This window comes from Narcine bancroftii, chromosome 3 (genome assembly GCF_036971445.1).
Source record: "Narcine bancroftii isolate sNarBan1 chromosome 3, sNarBan1.hap1, whole genome shotgun sequence".
Taxonomy (NCBI): domain Eukaryota; kingdom Metazoa; phylum Chordata; class Chondrichthyes; order Torpediniformes; family Narcinidae; genus Narcine; species Narcine bancroftii.
The window spans coordinates 355,802,798-355,826,556 of NC_091471.1; the positions used below are offsets into that span (position 1 = coordinate 355,802,798).

The 23,759-nt window shown below is 39.2% G+C and overlaps 1 protein-coding gene across 7 annotated transcripts in view; it reads right to left on the minus strand.

Annotated features, from left to right (window-relative positions):
• The window catches only part of rptor (regulatory associated protein of MTOR, complex 1), a 339,346-nt gene that overhangs the window by 122,049 nt on the left and 193,538 nt on the right, over nucleotides 1–23,759 (minus strand). For all 7 annotated transcript variants that reach the window (XM_069929956.1, XM_069929955.1, XM_069929957.1 and 4 more), the window contains 4 exons: nucleotides 20,284–20,424; nucleotides 18,267–18,387; nucleotides 16,356–16,496; nucleotides 7,826–7,984 (listed from right to left, as the gene is read on the minus strand). In XM_069929956.1, the coding sequence (XP_069786057.1) occupies nucleotides 7,826–7,984; nucleotides 16,356–16,496; nucleotides 18,267–18,387; nucleotides 20,284–20,424 (562 nt within the window). The remainder of the gene's footprint in view (nucleotides 1–7,825; nucleotides 7,985–16,355; nucleotides 16,497–18,266; nucleotides 18,388–20,283; nucleotides 20,425–23,759) is intronic.

The following is a 23,759-nucleotide window of genomic DNA, read 5'->3' on the forward strand; positions in this document are numbered from 1 at the left end:
TCTCACCTTGGTACATGTCCAGGTTGTGTGCACAAAGGTTCCTGTCCCAATGCCATATGTGACAATTATGGTTTAGGTGATGTAATCAGTTCTTGAGGTACTCCACAGATTCTGCCTGACTGACGTGCTTTTCTGTCATTAGCAATTTAAATACAGGTATGCGCCGTTTAAGTCCACAATGTTCTGTAAAATTGGGCATTATGTGATGTAGACATTGCGCAAACACCATATTATATACTTAGCAAAGCTATATGAAATACTGTAGTGTACCTGTAAACTTTTTATTTGTAAGTAGGGATCAGTGTGGGCCGTGGGGAGAGAGCAGGGCGGTAGGATCAGTGTGGGTACACAATATACAATTTCCTATAGCTTGTTATTTTTTAGAAATTGCTATGGACTTGCTCGCAGTAACTGAATAATTATGGAACCATGGACATATATGTGGTCGGATGTTTTCTCAGAAGCACTAGAGGCTGAAAAAAGGCCTGAAAGAAATTTATAACATTATGAAAGGCAGAGACAGGGTAGACATTCATTGTCTTTTTCCAAGGATGGAAATATCAAATACCAGAGGACATTATTTTGAGGTGACAGTTTAAAGGATATTTACAGAGCAAGTTTTTTTATAACATATGGAGCGGTAGGTGACCTGCAGGGGAGGTGGTGGAAGCAGATACTTTGCAACATTTAAGAGATACTTTTTCAGACACAAGAACAAGTGGGGAATAAAGACCAAGTGCAGGGAGATAGGATTAGTTTAATTTGGCACTATGGTAAGCACAGACAGTGGGGCTGAAGGATCTACCCTTGGACTGTACTGCCCTATGTTCTATGTAAAACACAAAAGTGTACAGATACCATGGTTGAAGTAAAAACGTAATGGCGGAGAAACTCAGCTGGTAAAACAGTGTACTTTATAGAGCAAAGATAAAAATACATAACTAACATTTCAGGCTTGAGCCCTTCATCAAGGCATTAAATCTTCAACAAAGTCTATGTTCTACATTTTGTCAACAGTAATCATTTATACGTTGGTGTTGGAGATGTTATGGATGGTCACCTCATTGAATGTTAAGTAGAATTTCTCCTATAGGAAGTGGTCATCGCCTAGCATTTCTGCAGCATTGGTGGTATTTACCACTTTCTAGCCTAACCATTAATTTCCCCAAATCCTACAGTAAACCTAGTGGTAATTGAAACTGGAATTGAACACTGCTCAACCAGCATGGCCACTTCCGATGGTCATTGATGGAAGATCTGAACATAGCAGTCATCCACTTCTTATCCAAGCTATTAAATTAGAAGCAGCAGGTACCTGCACCAGTGGTACCCCACTCAGTATATCTTTTCCACCCATACAATCTCTTCTGGTATTCAGCAGCTGTGATCCTTCTGCCCATTTCCAAGGTTTACTCGGAATCCTAAAAAGTTGCAAGTTTAACTAAAGCCCTAAACAAATGGTTTTCTTGAAACTCTCAAACAAGCTCAAGATAAAGGGTCCAGACGTGAAACATTAATTGACCATTTCTTCCATGAATGCTACCTGACCTGCTGAGTTCCTCAAGCAAATCTTTGTTTGCAACTTTGGTGTTTCTCTATTACATTTGTTCATATGCAACCTGATGCTATATTACTCTAACAACTATAAATATAAAGCAACTCATATTATACAGCACCTGCCTTGACATGCAAGCAATTCAATTGTTATGGAGGAAATCATTTTTAAAAAAAAAATCAAGTGCAGCCACTGATGTACGATTGGTAAACGAGCTAGCAGCAAGAATCAAAGACCCACACTACCCAGCACACGCTCGTTTCTCGCTGCTACCATCAGGAATGAGGTATAGGTGCCACAAGACTCCTAAACAATAAACTCAATCAGGGACTTATTTAAGGACTCTTAGTTTTACTTTTGCAGTTCATTGATTTTTTTTCCTCTGTATTGCAAGTTGTTTACATTTCTTTATTTGCTGACAAGTGTACGTGGTGTAGAATTTTTTTTTTGTTGCACTACCAATAAGTGATAATTCTGCCCCGCATGATGGAAAAAGAATCTCAGGGTTGTATGTGACACAACCTATGTACTCTGACAATAAATCTGAAATCTAAAATCAATTCATATATGACACTGTTTCGCAATGAAATATAATTAAACAAATTGCATGATCACTTGTGTTAAGTGTTGAAGAGGAGAGGGCAACTCCCCTGCTCATCTGATCTCCATATTCACCTCAGGGAGATGAGATGAGTCCTTGGTCCAAAGTTTTATGTGAACAACTCCCTGAGCACTGGCTGGATAATGTGCTTGGGTTTCTGGAATGTGTTAACCTCACAACTACCTGGTTCAAAGCCTCTTGTGTGTCACCAAGTCAAAGATGGACTGACCCATCACAAATTATATCCGGAGTCTTGTTCACTAATCTTGGATAGATCATTTGCCTCAGGGCAGTTTATTTGTCTTGAGGCCTTTCCGACACAGGTTGGTTTATTCTTAAATGGGTATTCATTAACTGTGGACAGTCCTTTATAATGAAAACTTGGGGAAATGAATCAATCCTCACTACTTTGAACTCAATCTCAATTTCTAGTCTATTTGTAGCTTCTACAATCTTCAGGTAATCAGATTTGTTCTCACATTTTAATACGGTGTTTATGGTTAGCAGTTCCTCTATGGCCCTCTGACCTGGTCCATGAAGATGTTTATTTCCCACATCTTAATGCCAACCATTGCTCTTGAAAATCCATGGGAACTTGGTGCACATTTGAGAGGAAGTTCATCAGGTTTCCTATTCAGGAAACAGCAGCAAAATAATAAAATACTGGTGTATCCGGAAAAATTAGGATTGAATCCACAATCCAAGATGACATCACCACCAGCTTCAATGTTAAAATGATGCACAGAATCATAAATATTCACATCCTTCTGTTTTCATTTGAGAACTGATGACATCAGAGTTGAAAAAGTTTACAGAGTGGAATTAAAAATCAGCAGAGGGTAAGAAATGGGCAAATATCGATTTGAATATAGTTTTCTCTTTTCCCATTCATTGTATATCCCATGATTGCCGTCACACTGTGTTTCACTCCATATAGGATGTTATTACATAATACTTGGAAAACTTAAACATCCAAAACTTCAAGTTCTTGGGTGTCCTGAAGCCTTCATGTCAATGCCATCACAAAGAAGACTCATCATCAGCCACACTTTGTGAGGAGTTTGAGAAGATTTAGTATGTCACCAAAAAACTCTACAGGTGTTCTGTAGAGAGTATTCTGGCTGGTTGCATCACTGCTTGGTATGGAGGTACCAATGTTCAGGACATAAAAAAACTCCAGAGATTTTTTGTTAACTTGGCCTATGACATCATGGGCACCAGTCTTCACTCCACTGAGGACAACTACAAGAGGTGGTGTCTGAAGAAAGCAGCCTCTATCCTCAAGGACCTTCGCCACTCAGGCCATGCCCGCTTCACTTTGCTACCATCAGGGAAAAGGTACAGGAGCCTGAAGACGAGCTCTCAGCTGCACAAAGGCAACTTCTTCCCTTCTGCCATCAAATTTCTGAATGAACAATGAACCACAGACATTACCTCACCTTGTCCTTTACTTGCAGTATTTTATTTTCTAATGTGGTTTAGAGAAATGTTTGCACCGTGTTGCTGTTGCAAAACAACAAATTTTGTGACATGTTCGTGACAATAAATTCTTATTCTGCTCATTGTGATTCACGGTGGAGGAACCCTATCTCGGTCTTTATTACAATTACAAATCCCTTGTGAAATTACTACTATTCACAACTTCAAAGTTGTAACAGAAACTAAATTTACATGGAGCTGACTGATGACTATGGTCTCAGCCCCCTATCATCAACTTTTCCGCAATCGTGGGCGAGACAGCTGGCTCTCCCTCATAAACATTGCACAAGAGCAACTGTTATATCTTAGCTCAGTGCTGCTGGGAGAACTTGTGTTAATGAATCAGAAAAAGGCAGGTTCCAATTCTATTCCAGGGAATCAAGTGCAAGATCCAGGCTGAAACTTCAATGCAGTACTTATGGACCTCAGCAGTGTCAAAGGTGCCAATTCTCAAGCATAGTGTTGCATCAAGGTCTTGTACAAGATACTGGCCAAACCACCCTTTGAGGATTGGGCTTAGCTATGGTCACCAGCTATAGGAAATACAGTGCCCTCCATCATACCTGAGACAAAGACACTTTATATTCCTTTATTTTCCCCTGTGCTCCGCAGTTTTAAATTGGTAATCAAACCATTCACGTGATTAAAGTGCACATTCCAGATTTTATTCAAGGGTGGTTATGAACATTTTGGTTTGACCATGTAGACCAGCATTTTTTATACATAGATCCCTCATTTCAGGGCACCACAATATTTGGGAAACAGCAATGTTAAGTATATTAATGTAGTTATGTTTACTACTTTGTTGTATATCCCTTGGATGTTTGAAGTCTGTAATTCGTAGATATCACCAGATCCTGAGTATCTTCTCTGATGATGCTCTGGCAGGCCTCTACTGCAGCCACCTTTCGGGGGCTTGTCCCCTAAGTTTACTCTTCAGCATATGGAAGACATGCTCAGTGGATTTAGATCAGGTGACTGACTTGGCCATTCAAGAAATTTCCAGTTTTTAGCTTTTAAAAATTACTTAATTGCTTTGGCGGTGTGTTTGGAATCATTGTTTTGCTGTCCGATGAAGTGCCGTCCAATGAGTTTGGAGGCATTTGCTCGAACTTGGGCAGATGTTTCTATTCACCTCAGTATTCATTTTGCTACTGTCGTCAGCAGTTACATCATCAACAAAGTGTGCCAATTCCTGTGACAGCTATACATGCCCAGGCCATAACACTCCCACCACCATGTTTCACAAATGAGGTGGTATGCTTTAGATCTTGGGCTATTCCTTTGCGCCTCCACACTTTGCTCTTGCCAACACTCTGATGCAGGCTAATCTTGGTCTCATCTGCCCACAAGACCTATTCCAGAATTTTGAAGGGTCTTTGAAATATTTTTTGGCCAACTGTAATCTGGCTGTCCTGTTCCTGTGGCTAACTAGTGGTTTGCATCTTGCTGTGTAGCCTCTGCAAACAGTAATCATCAACACATCCACACCTGCCTCCTGAAGAGTGTTTCTGATCTGTGGTGTTTGGGGATTTTCCTTCATTATGATGAGAATTCTTCTACCATCAGCAGTGGAGGTTTTCCTTACTCTACCAGTCCTTTTGTGATTACTGAGCTCACCAGTACAAACTTTCTTTTAATGATGTCCCATACAGTTGATTTTGGTAATCCTTAGGTTTGGGTGATGTCTCTTACTGTTTTATTCTTGTTTTTCAGCCTTGAATTGTTTAATGACAAATTTAAAACTGTGAAGTAGAGGGGCAAATAAAGGAGGGGAAAAAAGTCTTTGACCTAAACATTATGGGGGGCAGTGTACATTATTAAGCTGCAGTGGGTGAAGTAAAGATTTTCAGGAATGTTACCAGGACTGGTGGGCTTGAATTAGCAGGACACGCTTGGATTGAAGCGTGGGAGGCTGAGGGGGCCTTTGACATTTATAAAATCATGGGGGATAGATAAGGTAAACAGTCATCATACTTTCCGCAGGCTAGGGGAATCTAAAGGTAGAGGGCATACATTTAAGGTGAGAGGGGAAAGATTTAAAAGGGACATGTTGGACACTTTTTTCCTCACGTGGGTCCTCATGGGTGCATCAAAAGAGCTGCCTAAAGAAGTGGTAGAGGAAAATGCAATTGTAACGTTTAAAAAACATTAGACAGGTGAATGAATATGAAAGATTTAGAGCAATGGTTCTTAACCTTTTTCATTCTAAGGCCCACCTGGCTTTCGGCCTAACATGCCATGGCCCATCAGTGGCAGTGACTGAGCAATATTTTATGCCAAAGGCATTTATCTCATTTAAAGTATATTATTTAACATTTTTAAAGAACAAAAACCATTGCAAGCATACACTGAACATAAAAACTCCAAATCAAAATCAAAGCTCAAACCATGTTCCTGATATTTCTTCACTAGTTTCAAATCCTTGGTTCTGTTGCAGATAATGCACACCTGAGATCTGCCTCCACTTTAATCTGCCTTGTGTGGAGGTCTGATAGCAAATGTGACTGAGTGCGGAGTGCCAAGCTACTTTTTTGAGAGACAGCCAGATGACCTCAGTGGCAGATTGCTCACCGCCCCACTCAAGGTCACCTGGGAGGACCAAGATATGACCTCAGACTCACCCTGACCTCAGTGGGTTTGGAAGTATGTGGCCCACATGGAATCATGCTGTGGTTGGGAGACCCGTCCAGAGGGATAAGGGTTGAAAACGGGTAAAAGGGACAAGATTGGGTACAACTTGGCCAGCAAGGATGCTGAGTTTCTGATTCCCATTTCTATCTACTCTTGTAGATGGAAAGGAAGACCCCATTCCACTACTGCATGGCTAGATTTGCAGTGTCCTGGCCAGTAGCTCTGCTGAATCAACAGCCCTACAATGGAAGAGTCGCTGCTGTTTGTAGGATCAATGCCACACGTTTACATCTACTCTGAAAGAGCCTGGACCTATGCTAATGGAAGAGAAGCAAGATAAGATGGAAAGAAAATGTTAAACAAATGCAGAGTTTCAAAACTGAATAAACATCAGAAAAATAGAACCTACTTGAAGTGAGAGAATCGCTCAGTGAAAACCTAGATGAGCCAAGAGGTAATGAAATGCATACCAAGAAGAATTGCCAATTAAAAAGAAAAATCCAATGCAATTGCTCAGATCGATCCAAGCAGTACACTAATCAACATCAGTTTTGTACATGATTAGATAAGTGTGATTTGTCTGGCTGAAAATTACAATCAAATAGCCAGTAACGTAAGTTAGAGGCTGTAGGCATCAAAATCCAGCCAACAACAAGTTGTGTATTTCTCCAAAAAACACGCTGCTGTAAATTCTCTGAGCATAATTGATACCTTTTTTTATGTTTTGGATATTGTTTCTATGTTATAGGCATTATATGAATGTGCGCAGCTGTCATTGCAACCGTGTATGATAGTGTCCTTAGCCATCCTATCCTACATTGTCAATGAGCATAGGTGTCACCCTGGCCAAACAGCTGATCCTGGTCTAATTGGTCCTTGACAACTCGAGTATACGGATGCTATTCTTAACCTATGTGATGGCTGTGAATAGGCCATTCACCGAGTATTTGCCCGGCGCAATAGGAGATTTTGAACACCACTGCTGAACTTGCATGAGGTAAAGCAGGCCCTCAAGCAAGCTATTAAAATATTCTATTGGATGTCTTGATGGTAGCAATACACAATGAATTGGCTGCAGGATACAGTGTGAAAGCCCAAATGGTTCACATTAAAGGCAGGACATGATACCAGACCCTTTAGTTGAAGAAAGGCATCCTGTGCACCAAGATAAGTTTCTCTCTTCCAGAGTCTGCTTGAATTCATGAGAGGCGCCAGATGATATACCACAACAAACATAAAATACAAATCATATGGATATAAATAATACTTTACAGGATGAAGAAAACCAAGTGTTGCTGACCACTGCAACTGCTTCCTAGTGGGAAAATTAAATACCATGGAAAGTTGGAGGAATTGAACTTATTCACAGATTTATCTAACCTCTCTTTTCAGGGTCTGCAGAAATATGACGACAATGAAGACTGAGCATTAAACTACCCTTGGACTTTAATCTTGGTAAAGCACATTTTGCTATGAATTGAGTGTTCACTTTTAAAGAGGCCAAATAAATGATGTTAAGAACAATTCCTGTCAGAAACTTACATTTGAAGTCTTACCTATCAATGAATTCAAGGAGCTGTAGGAACTGACTCTCCTCATTTTATCGATGGTTTCAAATGAAAGGATGTACTCGTCATTATCAGGGCTTCCCAGGGTGCTGCTGGCACTACTGCTGGTGCTTAGATACCCAGGGGAGAAGGGATTTGAACTCCCAGCTGAAAAAAATTAAGGTGAAAAAACTAAACACTTGTAGCATGAAATTGACATTTACTATTTCTTCAATTTAAATCAACAAACAAAATAAATTACAATAAAACCCCTGTAATCTGGAATTCAAGCAACTGGCCGCTGGCAAAAAAAAAAGAGGAAAATAAAAATTAAAACATTGGAATAAATAAGAATAAATCAAAGTTTAAAATTGTAAAAGTTAAAGTTCTCTGAAGTAACAAAGAAACCTTTGGATGAAGACGAGAGCAAATATTTAGCCAACAAAGTGCCTTGGTCGTGCTTTAAATAAAATGGCGTTGCCCAGAATGAAGAGCTGGTTGATGCCACTTGCCATTGGGGAGTCTCTCTTACGGTATCTCTTTTTCCCTGCTTAGTCTTCATCTTTATTAGTAAACAGTATATTAGTAAGGTTTTGTCTGTAAACATAAAAGGGGGGGGTGGGGTTGGTTAATTACGATGTTATTGTTCATCTTTTGGGTGGCACTGTGGAGGAGGAGGATCCTGCAGATGCAGAGATGGTTAAAGGCTTTCAAAGAATGTGACTGAAAATAAAGTAAAATGAAGGTTTATTTATTGATGCAAGTGAAATTTGTTCAGTGCAAGTACAGTATTTTTGGTTTTTTTTTTACACTTTTTATTCTTAATGCAGGTGTATTAGTTTGGCATTGTACGAATGAATCTCAAGCAACCAGTACAACTTGCTTAACTGGCATCTAACAATCCCCATTGGTGCAGGACAACAGAAGTTTAACTTTTCTTGAAAAGTACAAATCAATTTATCAGATGTGAACAGAACTTCAAATACAGCAATATGAAAGGATTTGATTCTCTTTATTAATTTCCAACATTCTTTTCCTAACAATTCTCAGAAAATAATTCTTCTCTTCCATTCGTTCCCCGGCATTGGACTCCTGCAAGCAGCAATTTACACTGTTTTATACAGATTCTCCACAGGGTCATTTTCATTAAGCAACCTAGTTACAGAATACGTTATGTTACGAGCCCAGAAGACTCAAACAACCAAGCAGCAATAGATATTCATCAAGACATGTTTTTTAGTTTTCTTCAATATTTAACTTATTACTAGGAACAAAATTGAGATCTCAATAGAAATCCAAAAATTAATGAAGCCTTACCAATCTCCTTCATTGAAATGTCAATAATAGGACATCCCAGCTCAAAGAAAGATCAGCCTGGTGCCGCAAACTTTGAAGATTCTTAATATTGCATACAGTTTACATCTGTCAGTTATTTAACGGGAACCACACTGTCATCTCTAATCCATAATATTCATAGTTTTATTTCTCGTGTTGAGATATTTTTAAGTGTAAAACAACAATACCCGAATAAATGCCATTGAACTGTTAATGTAACTGAAGTCAGTAGCACTGAAATAAAAGAGCAATTCCATTTACTTTCACTCCCTTTTGCAGAATTAACCATGCACTTGTGGAACACAATAGGCATTTTATTTCATTCAACGCTTCTATAATCTTTCTCACTAGTGAAGTTAATCACAGCTTCTGCAGAGCAGACTGATGTGTTATGCATTTGAAGCATTTCAATCAAGGGCTCAGTGCGGAAATTCAGTTCGATGTTATTAGAAGGGCAATTTTATTTTATTTCTATATTCAAAATGATTTTTCCTTCAAAGCAGTGCCAGTCTGCTTGTTTGTGTACAGTAAGTTATCCTGTGACAATCGGTGAACAAAAAAAAAACATCAGAAATTGATTTAATTAATGACCAATTAATATCAGTGACGTAGCAGATTTTTTGGCGATGTCAGGGCGGAGTTGGAAGGTGCCACTTTTGAAAAATTTGCTCAGTTGCTCCCTCTGCGCATCCCCTTTACCCCCCCCCACCCACCCCACCCATCCCCAAGCTATGCCACTGGAAAGGCATGCCCAAATTGTCTGTCCAGGCCCCCTTGGAAAAGTAATACTGCAGGAATGGGGTTTTAAAATGCGGAACTTACTTGCAAACAAGCCCTTTTATTTATTGATTTGGAAAATATCAGAAATATCTTACAATTTTTGCAACATGGACTGTGGTAATACAATTGGCCATAATCCAAGAACGTGCCACAATTTTAAGGATGACACAGCTCCAGAGAGGGGTCAGACTTGGATGTAAGTGTGTAATTATGACAAAAGTGGGTCATCTTTGTGGTTCCATGGCATTCATTACATCATTAGTTGGTTCTCAAAACTTTTCCAGGTTTGTTCGTGAAAGACCAAAGCCAAAGATTAAATCTTATCGAGAATCAAGCGAAAATGATTCAAAGGAGAATATTTTGGCCTTTTCAACTTAACATAATATTCTTGCACTCGAAAAGTACACAATTTCCTGCTGGAAATCTTAGGGGGAATATTGGTATCCCCCTTCACTATCACTTGCCATTAAATTGAAGAGACTTAAAATTTTTTCGAATGATACCAATCACTTCTAAATGAGACCTCAGAAAAATTGAAACAAAAACTTCATTTGGAGCAGATTGAAGGTTTTGTCTGTAATTGTACTAATAAATGATAATATCCTAACCACCTTCACACTGAATACTTTATTACAACACCCTGGATGAATGAATATTTATAAGCTGGTTTTAGGTTTTCAATTGTAAGTATTTACAGTTGAACAAATTTGACACATTGACACCATAATAAGAAACTACCGCATTACTAAAACGAATTCCTTCTAATAGCTGGAATTACATTTGAATTGAATAAGCATCAATGGATAATTAAAGGAAAGCAGATAGCAAGTACATTGTCCTGTTGTACACTGGAAAATTTATGCTTCCTGGCACCCAGTGGTTCCAGAGGGAATCTCTGGTGCCAGCCCTTCAATGTTCAGTACACATCAAACTTCCATTGAATCATGGATCTCTGAGACGTTAAGGTGCCCTTTTTGCTGACTTTCCGCCCTGTTTCACTTTGCATAGAGCAGGTTGGCATACAAATGGCAAACCTTTTCTGAATGAGGTTCTGACCCTGCAGGTAAAGGTAAGTGCAGATAAGTGCACGTTATAAGACTATAACCCTTTTTATTGCTTTTGTTTATACTCTCTTGAATTTATTTTAGCTTTTACTTTTCTTTACTCTTTTCCCTTGTTAAAAAAAAAACATGATTTAAATAGCTTTCAAATTTCTCTGGATGACAAGGATAATTGGAATCAGTTCTTGCATCAGCTTTTTCTCAGATTCAACAGGTTAGAATACAAGCCCATTCAACTGAGGCTGACAGTTAAATTAGTTTACATCACGCGCTTAGTACACTATTTTCCTTTGTACAAAAACTTGCATGCAATTAAAATGCTCAAACTACAACTGAATTTCAACATAGTTATGCTCACAATCCGGGTTTTCACATTAAAAACACACACATTGCCAGCAATTGGGGATTTTTTTTCCCGGTACACTGAAGTACAAGATGATAATTTACACAAGAGCACAACATAGTTGTACTAGTTCATGTTTGGACATTTTGATGATGTGATAGATTCAATGTGCAATGATATGGCCTCTTTATAGAGAAAAAAGGCAAATGTAAAGACAGAGATTTTGTCTTTACTTCACTACCATGACCTCCTTAAAGGGTCAGAAGGTGGATAGTACACTCCAGCTTCCATCCGCTTGGGGGGTGTACACTTAAGGTGGAGAGTAGTCACTCCACCTCCTCCATAAAATTAATGCTGCTGAAAGCAGCTGCAAAGGGGAGCGCTGATCATGTCATCAGCCCGCATACCAAGCACAAATTTTAAAGCGCTCAGTGTATTCAGACACAGGGCAATAACAACCGCGATTTGTCTCTGAAGGATCATTACTTTATTCACGAGTGATGGCTAAAGTTTTTTGTTCTTTTGGATGGGAGGAAATGTCTATATTAATTTTTCACTTGCCGCCGCATATGTCTGACATCACGTTGACAGGCAGCACTACGGCACCATTCACCCCGCCTCCTTCAGCCGCGGAAGACGGCTCCCGACTCTGGTCTCCATAAAGGCAACGCTGGATCTGCATTATAGGCCGTCACCATAAAAGGCAAATTCACTTTTTTTTCCCCCTCGAGCCTGCTTTAATGCAGGGTTGCACCATAAAAAGACCTACTGATTGGCTGCGAGAATGAGAAGGTTTCACTGATGATGACTGATTGGTGAGTGGATAAAATTTCAACTAATTCAGTCATTTTTAAAAATTAACCGAGAAACCACATTTGTTTTCAGATAAGAATGTCCAGCGTCTTGTCCGGAGAGATGAAAGAGTAAAACAATGTTGGAATTGCTGGCATCTTAAAAAGCACACCATTAACTTAATTGTCCAGTTATTTTCTTTTCCCAGGTATTCAATGCCTTTCAGCAAAATAGTGGGACAAGACAGATTCGCGTTCCAGTGGATGCATCACCAGCCACCTGACCAGTGCCCTTTCTGACCAAAATGCACGATACTTCATACAAGATAGATGGCAGAGATTAAAAGCCATGATTAAATCCTAGGCTGTACAACAGATCATTGAATTCTAGTTGAGAGCCGAATGACAGCTTCATGTGCAATAATCCATCAACAATTTTGACTAGGACTCCCCCCCCCCACCGTGTATTCTAAGGATGAACTATCAACTGAGAGAGGGTCATCAAAAGCCAATCTTCTACAGCTCAATTTGTCCACATTCATCTGTCTGTGGTAGGAAACTAATAATTTTGCCTTGTGATTCCAAAAATACTTCCAAGATTTCCAGAAGGAATAAAAAATAATAAATGCTGATGCAAGAAATCTGAAATAGAAACAGAAAATGCTGGAAACACTGAAGTCAGGTAGCATCTCTGGAAAGAGAAATAGAGTCAATGTTTTAAAATGATGTCCCTTCAACAAACCAATGTACCACGAGATACCAGATTTAGTGTTGCATTCCTTTTTTAAAATTTTTGATTTTAGTTTTGATCCAGTTTTGGATATGTTCAAACTTGAATCGAAATAGGAGATATTAAATCCCATGGCAAGATCAAGATTTATTGTTTGCTCTAAACAGAAATTTGCCAAAAGCAATCTGATTCCGAAGCATAAAAAAGATGAGTATTAATATTATGCCACTAGATGTTGCTAATATATTGCAAAAATATGTATGGTCATCCATGTTACAAAAATGATAAATAAACCATATATCAACATGCACTTCTATTACATGTCAAAAAATTCTAGATATTAACAGACAAAATTATCAATGGATATCAAACAAAATTTGGCATTAGATCGCACAGAGAGATGATAATTGAACTTGGAAGCTCATGGCTGAAGACCTAGGAGCAACTTGCAACCCTATACTCTGCAATTTACACCCATATTCTGCAATTTTGCTTCATTTTTGCACAAGCTGTTGTACTTAAGTATAGGTCGACTTGCCTGGATAGCATGTCTAAAAAAGTTTTTCAATATATTAATAAATTAACAGCAAAACTTCAAGGTTGTGGGAAGTCAGGTTCAGCTACAAGTGTTCAGGCAATGGAGTTTGTCATGGATCCAAAGTCTATGACACTGCTTACCTCATATTGAACGGGAAGAAATTTTTGTTCATCTGACACTAAACATGGAAAATACGGTGCAATGTGTCAGTTACGCTAAAGGGGTGAAAAAAGAGGTTGAGTTGGGAGTGAGCCTGCACTTGAGGCTGGTGTTCTTTGGTTTGCGCCAAAGAATACAGACAACAGGCTGAAGGAAGGCAAAGACCAGAGGTAACCGTGTCAGCCTAAAAATGAACTTTTGCTAGCTCTTCTTTAATTATTGTTGGATAGGCAAGAGTGGAATCAGGCAAGGGGAGGAGCCTAACAGAAGAGAGCAGGCAGTGCTGAGAACAAGAGGAGAAAACAGGAGTACAAATTTGGGAAAATACGGGAGGAAACTGAAGAGATAAAAGATTGGAGACTGGCAGCTTGAAAGGCCACAAGGTTAATGGTTGAGTTTTTGATGCCTGGGGAGATGATTGCAAATTAGAAACAAACAAATGGAACTATGACCAATATCAATTAATACAGGAATTAGAAAGGAAATCTTGATGATTGACATTTCAGTGGGAGTGGTGTTGAAGGATCAGGTGGTAGATTGGAAGGACAAGGTGAGGAGAGGAAATTTTAAAAAAAAGAGGTGAGGGTGAGTGATTTAATAAAGCTTGGTTTGTCAGCTGGATGAACCAAGGCAAGTGAGACTGATAGAATAACCCAAGAGGTCCAGAAACTAGTCTTGGGAAGTGGAAAAGGGGAAAAAGTTTAAAGCAAGGAACTCATGTACAAAAAAACCCCCAGAGGGGCTATTCAGATATTGGGAAAAAATTTTTTATCAGATACACAGGGATGTAATTGTTCTCAATGTGGTCCTGCCAATTAAATGATCAGTCCCTTGACCAGCATAAACACTTGGGTCTAGATCCCTTGGAAAAATATCTACACGAATCTCATTCTTCACACATCCCCATCAACTTCTCCCCAGATTCTACCAGGTTTGGATAATCTACCTATCAACCTTCACACCTTAGGAGTCTGTGAGGAGACCAGAGCATTGAAGCATATGATGCAGTCAGGAAGAATGTGTAAACAGCACAGAGGTTAGACTGAATCCAGGTAAACAAGAAAGCCAGCAGATGCTGGAAATCTAGAACGACACACAAAATGCTGGGGGGACCCAGCAGGCCAGGTGGTCAACATTTTGGGGTAAATTCCTTCATCAGAAACAATGACTATTTTTTGCCTTCCATGGATGCTGCCTGAACCAGGAATGTTGTGTGTTGCTTCACATTGAACCCAGGTCTCTGGAGTTGCGAGGCAGAGGTTCTATTGGCTCCACCACTCAGTCCCCCCATGCTAACCCAAGTAATATGATCTATCTTGGGGTAGGCAGGTGTACCAGCTTCAAATACACCTGCAAGTAGAATGAATTAATGTGCTCTGAAAGCATTAAGCCTATATATAGTTGAATAACTTTTAGCGAAAACAATGAAACATTATCCAATTTAAAGAAAGCAAATGATCACTGCTATAATGCTGTTTGGCTTTCTGTGCTGAAACAGCCTCAGTGAAAAGATAGTGAGCTATGGAAATTTCAATACAGGTGCCTTACCTTTTATTTGGGACTGTTGGGAGCGGACACCTGCTGTTGTTCAGAATCTTCAGGATTTCAGAATCATTTAAAATGCCAGTCTCTTTAAGCCCGAGTCACACTGCTGTCTCCCCCCCCCTCCCCCCCACCGGCCTGTCTGCCAAAATCACACTGCTGCCTCTTCCCCCATCGCCCGCCCGAGTTGTGCTGCCGTCTCCCCCTCACCCTTCCCCCCATTCACCATGCTACTGTTCCCCTCACCCTTCCCCCCATTCACCATGCTACTGTTCCCCTCCCCCAAACCCCGACCGGCCTGCCTGCCTGAGTCATACTGCCATCTTTCCCCCATCGGCCTCCTGAGTTGCGCAGCCGCCTCCCCAACACCCCCCTGCTCGGCCTCCCACGTTGCACTGCTATCTCCCCGCCCCCCCCCCCCCCAACGGTCACCCAGCCTGTCTCACTGCCATCTCTACCCCATCGCCCCCACTTGCTCATCTGAGTCATGCTACCGTCTCTCCGCCCGTTTGTTCCCCTGCCATATCTTCCCCACTTCACCTGCCTGAGTCTCTCTCTTTTCCGCCCACCCCCCATTGCTGTACCTGCATCAGGGGAACTGCCCCCTTCTTGGTTCCCCTAAAGCGGTTTTAGCTGCATGGGGGATTATGGATAGTGACAGCAGCCCAATGATCCAGCATTGAGTCGCTGCCAGGTCGAATGAAGATACCATAACGCTGGATGGGTGTCGGTATACGGCGATTTGGAGGCGCTTAGAAAGTAGCAGAACGACACAGGATATTCCAATGCGAGTTGAGTGAGGGTCATGCTTGACGGGTAGGGTCCTTATAAAGTAATGATACCACTACTAATTAGTGGTACAAAATGTAACGGGATACATGGGAGTTGAATGAGGGTTACGTTGGTTTCATGTTTGGTGCCAAACTACATCTTTGATGAGCACATGTCATCGACCCAAAAAAAAGTACCAGTTTTTCAATGTTGTCTTTTTTCAGAATCCTGATAAAAGGTTAGACACCTGTATTAGTACACTGATTCTTTCCCCAAATCTTTAGAATACTGGTAAAGCATACATAGGATGCCTCTCTGAGGAGAACCTTTTCAGTTTACTTTGTAATTTTCCAGTATTGTAGCCAGTGAGTTTTTCCAGTCAAGTTCAGCATAACCCATGATAACAAAAGGTGTTAGGAGACTGTGAACTAGGCACCTTCATTATGTTTCCATTAAAACTTGATTATCACTTTCTATAGTTGTACTTACTTTCTTCGTTTAAATTAAGATTTTGAAGACTCTTATTCAAGTTGCGTACTGAAGTGGCTGCCCGGATATTCCCATAGGAACTCACTGTACGAAGTCTCGGAAGAGCTGGCCCATCACGTACTGGTGTGAAGTTCCCAGGTTCTGCAAGTCCAATAATAAAAATAAATTGGTATGATAAAGAGCAGTTATCACATCTGTTTAATATAGATTTTCTGGCTAAAAATTCTTGACATGTTTCTGGGAGGCAGCAATCAGCTACACAAAGCAAAAGACTGAAACCATAATGGAGTTGTCACTTTTAGGTATTGATTTGTGGATTCTTAAGGGGTTGGATTTCCAAAGAATAAGAATTCATTCCTTTTCTGTCCTCTGTCCAAATTCCAGTGCCTGATACGGGGAAAAGACCAGTATCAAGGTAAAAATGTTTTTAAAAATAGAACATCTGAAATGGCAACAAAAAAAAAAAATTTACTTATAAATCAAGCCTCCAGGATATTGAAATGAAATCTGAAATGGGAGAAATGCAAGTGTCTGTGAAAAGGTGGTGTCTGGTCTGCTCTATTTCTTGCATTTTTGTTTTATTTTAGATCTTACAGAACATAATTAAATTAGGTAAAGTTAGTGAAAACAAATTAATAAACTCGCTGAGAGGATTTGTTCACAGTTTTATATCTCCACAGTTTTAGCACTGAATATAGCGGATAAAGACGTAGGTGTGCCATATTGATGGAATAGTGAAGAGGTACAGTTAGCGCAATCGTAACTTATGAGGATGAATAGCTTGACATGAAAATTCATTATAGTAACAAAAAATGACAGATTAGGAAGTTTCTTGGGACATCATCATTCAAAATCATCTCTACAAAGTTTATTTTTCAGTGAAGGGTGTTCTGGATTAAAATTGAACAACACATTTCATGAGGCATTCCTGAACTTTTGATGTTGATGCAAGTCTCTCCTTTAACAGCAGAAAGGCAACTCTTGCATAACACTGCACTGGATAGATCTGTTAAGATAAGGCCTTCCTCACCTGTATCAACAAAGTTTCTAGCAATTGATTCAATAAAGGGGAATATTTCAACACGTGAAAAATCCTTCCAAACTCCTTACAAACATGGCTCCAACTGGTTTGTCCTGTTTAAGGACTCAAGCACATCGACAATGGTCACAAGTCTTTTAAGGAAGATACTTTTAACATGTCTGACTTTATTACTTATGCTCTGGACTCTGAAGTGAAATATTCCATTGCATGAAGATAAACCACAGCTGTGGCAACAAAGTCTACATCTTAAAATTAAGGAAAAGTGATTCCTTAAAATTATCAACTTTCTTAATAAGCTGCATTAATTTCCCTCAAATAAGACACAGGACTTTTATACGGCACTGGTGGGACCTCACTTGCAGTTTAGTGAGCAGTTTGGGTCTCCTCATTTAAGAAAGGATGTGCTGACGTTGGAGAGAGTTCAGGGGAGGTTCACAAGGATGAGTCCAGGAACGTTTAACAGCTCTTGGAATTTTGGTACTCATTGGAATTTAGAAAAAAGATTGTTTCCCATGATGGGAGAGTCGAGGATAAGAGGGCATAACTTCAACATTGAAGGGCACAACTTCAGGATTAAAAGTTAGAATAGAGATGAAGAGAAATTTCTTCAACCAAATCTGTGGAATTTGTTGCCATAGGCACTTGTGGAGGCCAAGTCATTGCGTGTATTTAAGGCAGAGATTAATAGGTTCTTGATTAGCCAGGGCATCAAAGGTTACAAGGAGAAGGACAGACAGCCAAGCTGAGTGGGAAAATGTATCACCTCATGATTAACTCAATGGGCTGCTCCTATATCATATGTACTTAATTTAAAATAACACCCCCGGTCTTCCTTTGACATTGACGCTCAACATGTTGAAAATATTTACCTATCACACTCGCAGGGGAGGGAAGCGGGTAGTTCTTCTCTTCTTCCATGAACTGCAATGCCACGGTGCAGAAATTACTTTCATACTGAATGACAAGATGACTGAATGCCACAACCAATTCCTGCCAATTAAAAAATATAAACCTGTCAGATGAGTAAATTAATCATGAAACAACTTCAACAATCTACCTCAAGTTTATGTTGTTGTCCAAAAAAAAACGAGTGACAAGATCAACTTTTATGAAGGCATCAAGGAACAGGAATCCAAATCAACTGCTACAACCACAATAAATCCATGCATGCAAACGATATCAACATTATCATGCATCAAAGCCATAATAAAAATGAGACAAATTCAGTCCTCGCTTGAAATATCAGAGAATGAAGGTACAATCAAGAACCCAAAGAAAAATAAGCATCAAGAGGAACACTACATCCTTGAAAGGGAAAATGAAATATTTAAAAGGATCTAAACAGGAGCCGAGAAGAAGTCTATAGATTTCAATTTGGTTAATAAATCCAAGATGTTTACATGAATAAACTGGGACTCGAAACATTAACTTACACCTTTTGGGCCATAGGTGCTGATCGACCTGCTGAGTTCTTCTATGTTCTGCTTTTTTTTTTAAATTAAATCAGACCTTTATGAATTCAGCTCTTCAAGTGAGGTCCTTTCAAGCGGACAACATTTTTTCTCAATAGATTTCTATCTTTAGACAAACGATGTTTGCCTAAAGCATCCTTTCCCAGCTAACTTCTAAGCAGGGGACTTCCAACACATTTCCCCCCCACCCCCCCCACCATACTCAGATTTTGAAAAGCAAGCTGTAACAGGTAATCAGGTTCATCAAACCAACATCTCTGCCAGAGAAGGTGAACTTTTGAGATTTACCACCACCCTGTTTGAGCATTTTTTTCAGATTATCTAGTGCCTCGTTTGGTGAGACAATGATCCTCACACACTCTGCCTTGAAGATACGTGTGCTCACTATCAGATCACCTCAGAGAAGTAATGTTGAGTTTCAAACGATGCATTTAAAACAACTGCAAAAACAAAGAATGGACAAAAAAAATACTTGCATCAAGTCAATGCTTTACCTAACCACATGAAAATCAGTAGCAACAGTTCTGACAAAGGATCTTGAACCTGAATGGTTTACACAGTTCCTCGTTCCTCAGATGCTCCCTGGCCTGCTGGGCATTTCCAATATTACGTGATTTTATAGTGATGAACCACCATTGCATAAGCACATGCATTCTCTGCATTCCAGACAAAAAGACCATGTCTTGTAATAATATACAAACACAAAAGGCACATATGTCTTTTGTTGGATTCTTGAAATGTGGGGTTTTAGCAGACAAATGTTAGTGAGATTTCCTCTCTATAGCCCCTTTGACACTTGCTTCCCAGTAAATCAGCCATTCAGTGTCCTGGTTAGGAATGGCATTTCTGCTGTTCACACTTGGCCACTCTTAATCAGGACACCGCACACTTTCACTTTCAAGGAGCCATCTCCAGGGATAGGACTGCTCAACCTTCAATTGGAAGGTGTCCAAATGCAATTCTCTGTTTCACATTTGGCTGATTGCAATACCTACGTCTGCAGACTCCGAGGATGAGGCTGTCTATCTCTGGTGTGAAATGACATAATTTCACGCCGGCGTTCAGGCAATTTTGCTTTCACACTTGACCCCTTTTCAGCCGACTGGCTGCTAATTCCTGGGACCACATGCAAGTGTGAAAGGGGCTTAAAAAAAATTATACAGGCATTTTCCCAAAAGAAGGAACTGTACAATTTCTCCTAAAGCGCCATTAAATTGAGTCCACATTAGGGAAAACATTACATGGTTGTCTTTAATCGTGTATTAACAATAGTAGAAACCCTTCTGTGCAAATGGCATTAATATTAAGAATACTAATGAAAATTTTTCTGAAACAGTCAACAAGAGGCACCTGTTTGTGGAATAATTTTTCCACAGAAAACAGGGAGAAAATTCAAAAGGCCTAAAACACCCACCTTCCTAACAACAGGACTTCCATCATTTATTAACTGAGCTAACATCATAGCTACATTATGATCAATTGTTGTGGAATGGTCGGTCCTCTCAGCTGAGTTACCCACGAACGTGCCCAAGGCAAAGACAGCAGAACATCGCACCTGGAAAAAAGTTGATAAAAACTCAGAAATAAAAATGTACCAGCTTTCAATCCCTTTAATGTCAAAGGATTTCATTTTTACATTTTCAAATGGATTATAAAATGTTTTTTTTTAATTTTGCCAAAGTATCTGACCAATTTTTAAGTTTTCAAGCTGCGTGGAAAAAAAATCTACAAATCCTGCAAGTCCAAACATCAAAATTCAGTAACTATATGGGATTCATTAAAAGCATTTCATTATTAACAATCACAAAAGTTTTAAAAAGGCTTCAGCAACCATTGAGGTAAAGAAAAAAAATCTGCAGATGCTGGGGTCTAGTGCAGTCAGGTCATGCAGTGTCCATGGGAAATAACATTTCAGGCATGAGCCCTTCATCTGGAATCGAGACAACCTGAATTAAAGGTGTGGGGGAGGAGAAGGAAGGAGTACAAGCTAACAGGTAAGAGATAATAGGTGGACCTAGGTGGGAGGGTAGAAGGGAAAGAAACGGAGGTGATAGGGGGAAGGGCAGAGGGCTAAAGAGGATAGCTCTCTGATGGGATAAGGAAGGGAAGGAGATGGGGAGCTGAAGGAAGGAGACTGAGGAGTAGAGGGAGGGAGAGAGAGAGAGAGACTGGGGAGAGCAGGTTAACAGAAATTGGAGAATTCTATTGATGTTGCCTGTTTGAAGACTGCTGAGACAGAAATATACTGCATTGTTCCTCCAATTTGTAAGTGACTTCAACCTGGCAGTAGATAAGGCCTTAGACAAATGTCAGCATGGCTATGGTGTATGGAATTAAAGTGGTTGGCCACTGGGAGGTCCTTGCTGTTTGTGGCCGACAGAGCGAAGGTGCTCAGCGAAGCGATCTCCCAGTCTACGTGCAGTCTCCCTGACGTAGAGGAGACTGCATCAGGAGCACCAGTGATCCCTAAAGATTCACAAGTGAGGTGTCGCTTCACTTGGAAGGACTGCTTGAGGTGCCGAATGGTGATGAGGGAGGAGGTACATGTAAGTCAGCAAGAAAACTCAATTTATAAAGTAGTAATAATTTACACTTTAAATCTCACTGTTTCAAATTACAAAACTAAATGTAGTCACTTTGCACCACGAAAATCACATTTGTCAATAAATCGCAGTGATATATTATTTGCTACCCAGATACAGTCTGGAATGTGTTAGGTAAATTAATGGATTGTACAATAATTAAGTAAAGACTGTCTATTTGACAATGCATCTCAAGAATTTAATTTTTGAAGGGTTGCATATAATGTGCTTAAACAATTGCTCAAGAAATCAGATAAATGTTAATGAACAAGGAGATCTAACTTGGTTGAAACTTGAATTTCATTCCACAATACAAAGAATCCAATTTATAACCACAGATCCGAAAGGGAATTTTTTCGTATTAATTTAACTTTATCAAATCTTTACTTCAGGTAACTTAAATGCACTTCTGGTCAATCAAGCAAACCAACTGTACCAACGTTTTAGGTGTGATCAAGATGTAGGAACTTTTTTTTTGCATTCAACTTGGTCTTGTCCTAAGGTAAGATCTTTTTGGGTGGATACAGAGAATTTTTTTGGTATGTGTTACAGATGTCGTATTTCCGCAAAATCCAGATTTATTTCTATTGGGAAATATTGAAGGAGCAAGACCTAAATTAAAATTATCAATATATCAATTGTAATTCGTTAAACTTGCATTACTGGTAGCAAGGAAATATATTGCAGCTACTTGGAAACCAGATATTTGGGTATAGTAAGATGAAATGCAGAAATTCAAAGCTATTCCTTTGGAAAAAATTACAAATAATTTGAGAAATAAATATCCTATGTTTTTGCAAATTTTGGGCCAGTATACCCAAATATTAGGTTTAATTTTGTGAAATTGCCCTTCCTCTGCCTCTGGACCTATGAGAATCTCCTCTGAATTATGTTAAATTTATTTTTTTTTAAAAAATATGTGTTAGGCGATAGTCCTATGTGCAATCCTGAATTATTTTTTTTATTTCTCTTCTATTTTATATAACTATATTGTACTTTTTATATTGATTATTTTGAGATAAACATAATCGTGAATGAAATTTCTAATTTGTTTTCTTTTTGGAACATGTATCATATTAATTCTTGATTACTACATGTATAGAAAAAATTTAAATCTTCAAAGAAAAACAGACCAACTGTAAATAAGAATTTCATCTGTTTTTAAATCTCCAATTGAATATATTTTTTATGTCTCACTCAAATTGGGTACTCTTTTAGTGAACACGTGCAGAGTTCAAATCTCATTTTCCAATGATTTTAAGGTTGGCAAAGTCTCAGAGTGATGAGCTCAATCCAATATTGATAATGCTGTGTATATATTTGCTAATACAGAAAAGCAATCAAAGAATTTAGATTGGTATGCCATCTTTTTGCAAGCCTGGAACAACACAAATCATTTTTTTTAAACAGTCAATGGAGAATCTTTGAAGCTACTGTTATGATATACAAAACCTGGGAGTCATTTGTTTAACAGCAGACTCATACAAAGATCATTCATTGATCAATTAATTAAACTTTCAGTGATGATGTCTGGGAATTATTTATTGGAAGAACTCCTCATTTCTTCTATAAAACTGTCATAGGATATTTTACAAGAATATTGGCATGGTGGCGCAGCTTGTAGAGTTGCTACCTCATGGCACCAGCGACGTGGATTCAACCTGACCTCGGGTGCCGTCTTGATGAAGTTTGCACATTCGTCCTGTAATCATGTTTCTGTCGAGTGCTTCATTGATTTGGAAATCCTTTCCTTTGGTTCTGGATTGCAGTTTCTAACTGCTACCAGTAGCACAACTGGCATTTGCCATTCCTAACTAATATGTGCTGGTTTATTAAATGTTAAAAGGAACACAATTGAATTGTGTTCATATTTATAAATTGTACAGACTTCAATTTTTCATTCTAGCTATGTGAAGAAAAAAAGATGGTTGGTTTTCTCAGCGGCAGGTGGGTACTGACACATTGGAGGCACTTGTCCGCGAGTCACGTGAATGAGGTCAAGAGCCACTTGAAAGCTGAGCACCTAATATTAACATTTCTCTACAAGTGCCTTTTTTCATAAAGCAAAAGGCCATGACCCTGCAAATGAGCAAGAAAATTTGACTCCAACCAAATATCCTGACAAACATTTCAAGTTCAGGTTTATTTATCATCTGATTGCATAAGTACAACCCGAAGAAACAGCGTTCTCCAGTCCTCAGTGTAACACACTGAAAACACACAGACAATACTCTTACAGACAAATTATACACATGCACAGTACTTGAATACAAATATTAAAATAAATAGTTGAATCACGGATGGTTTA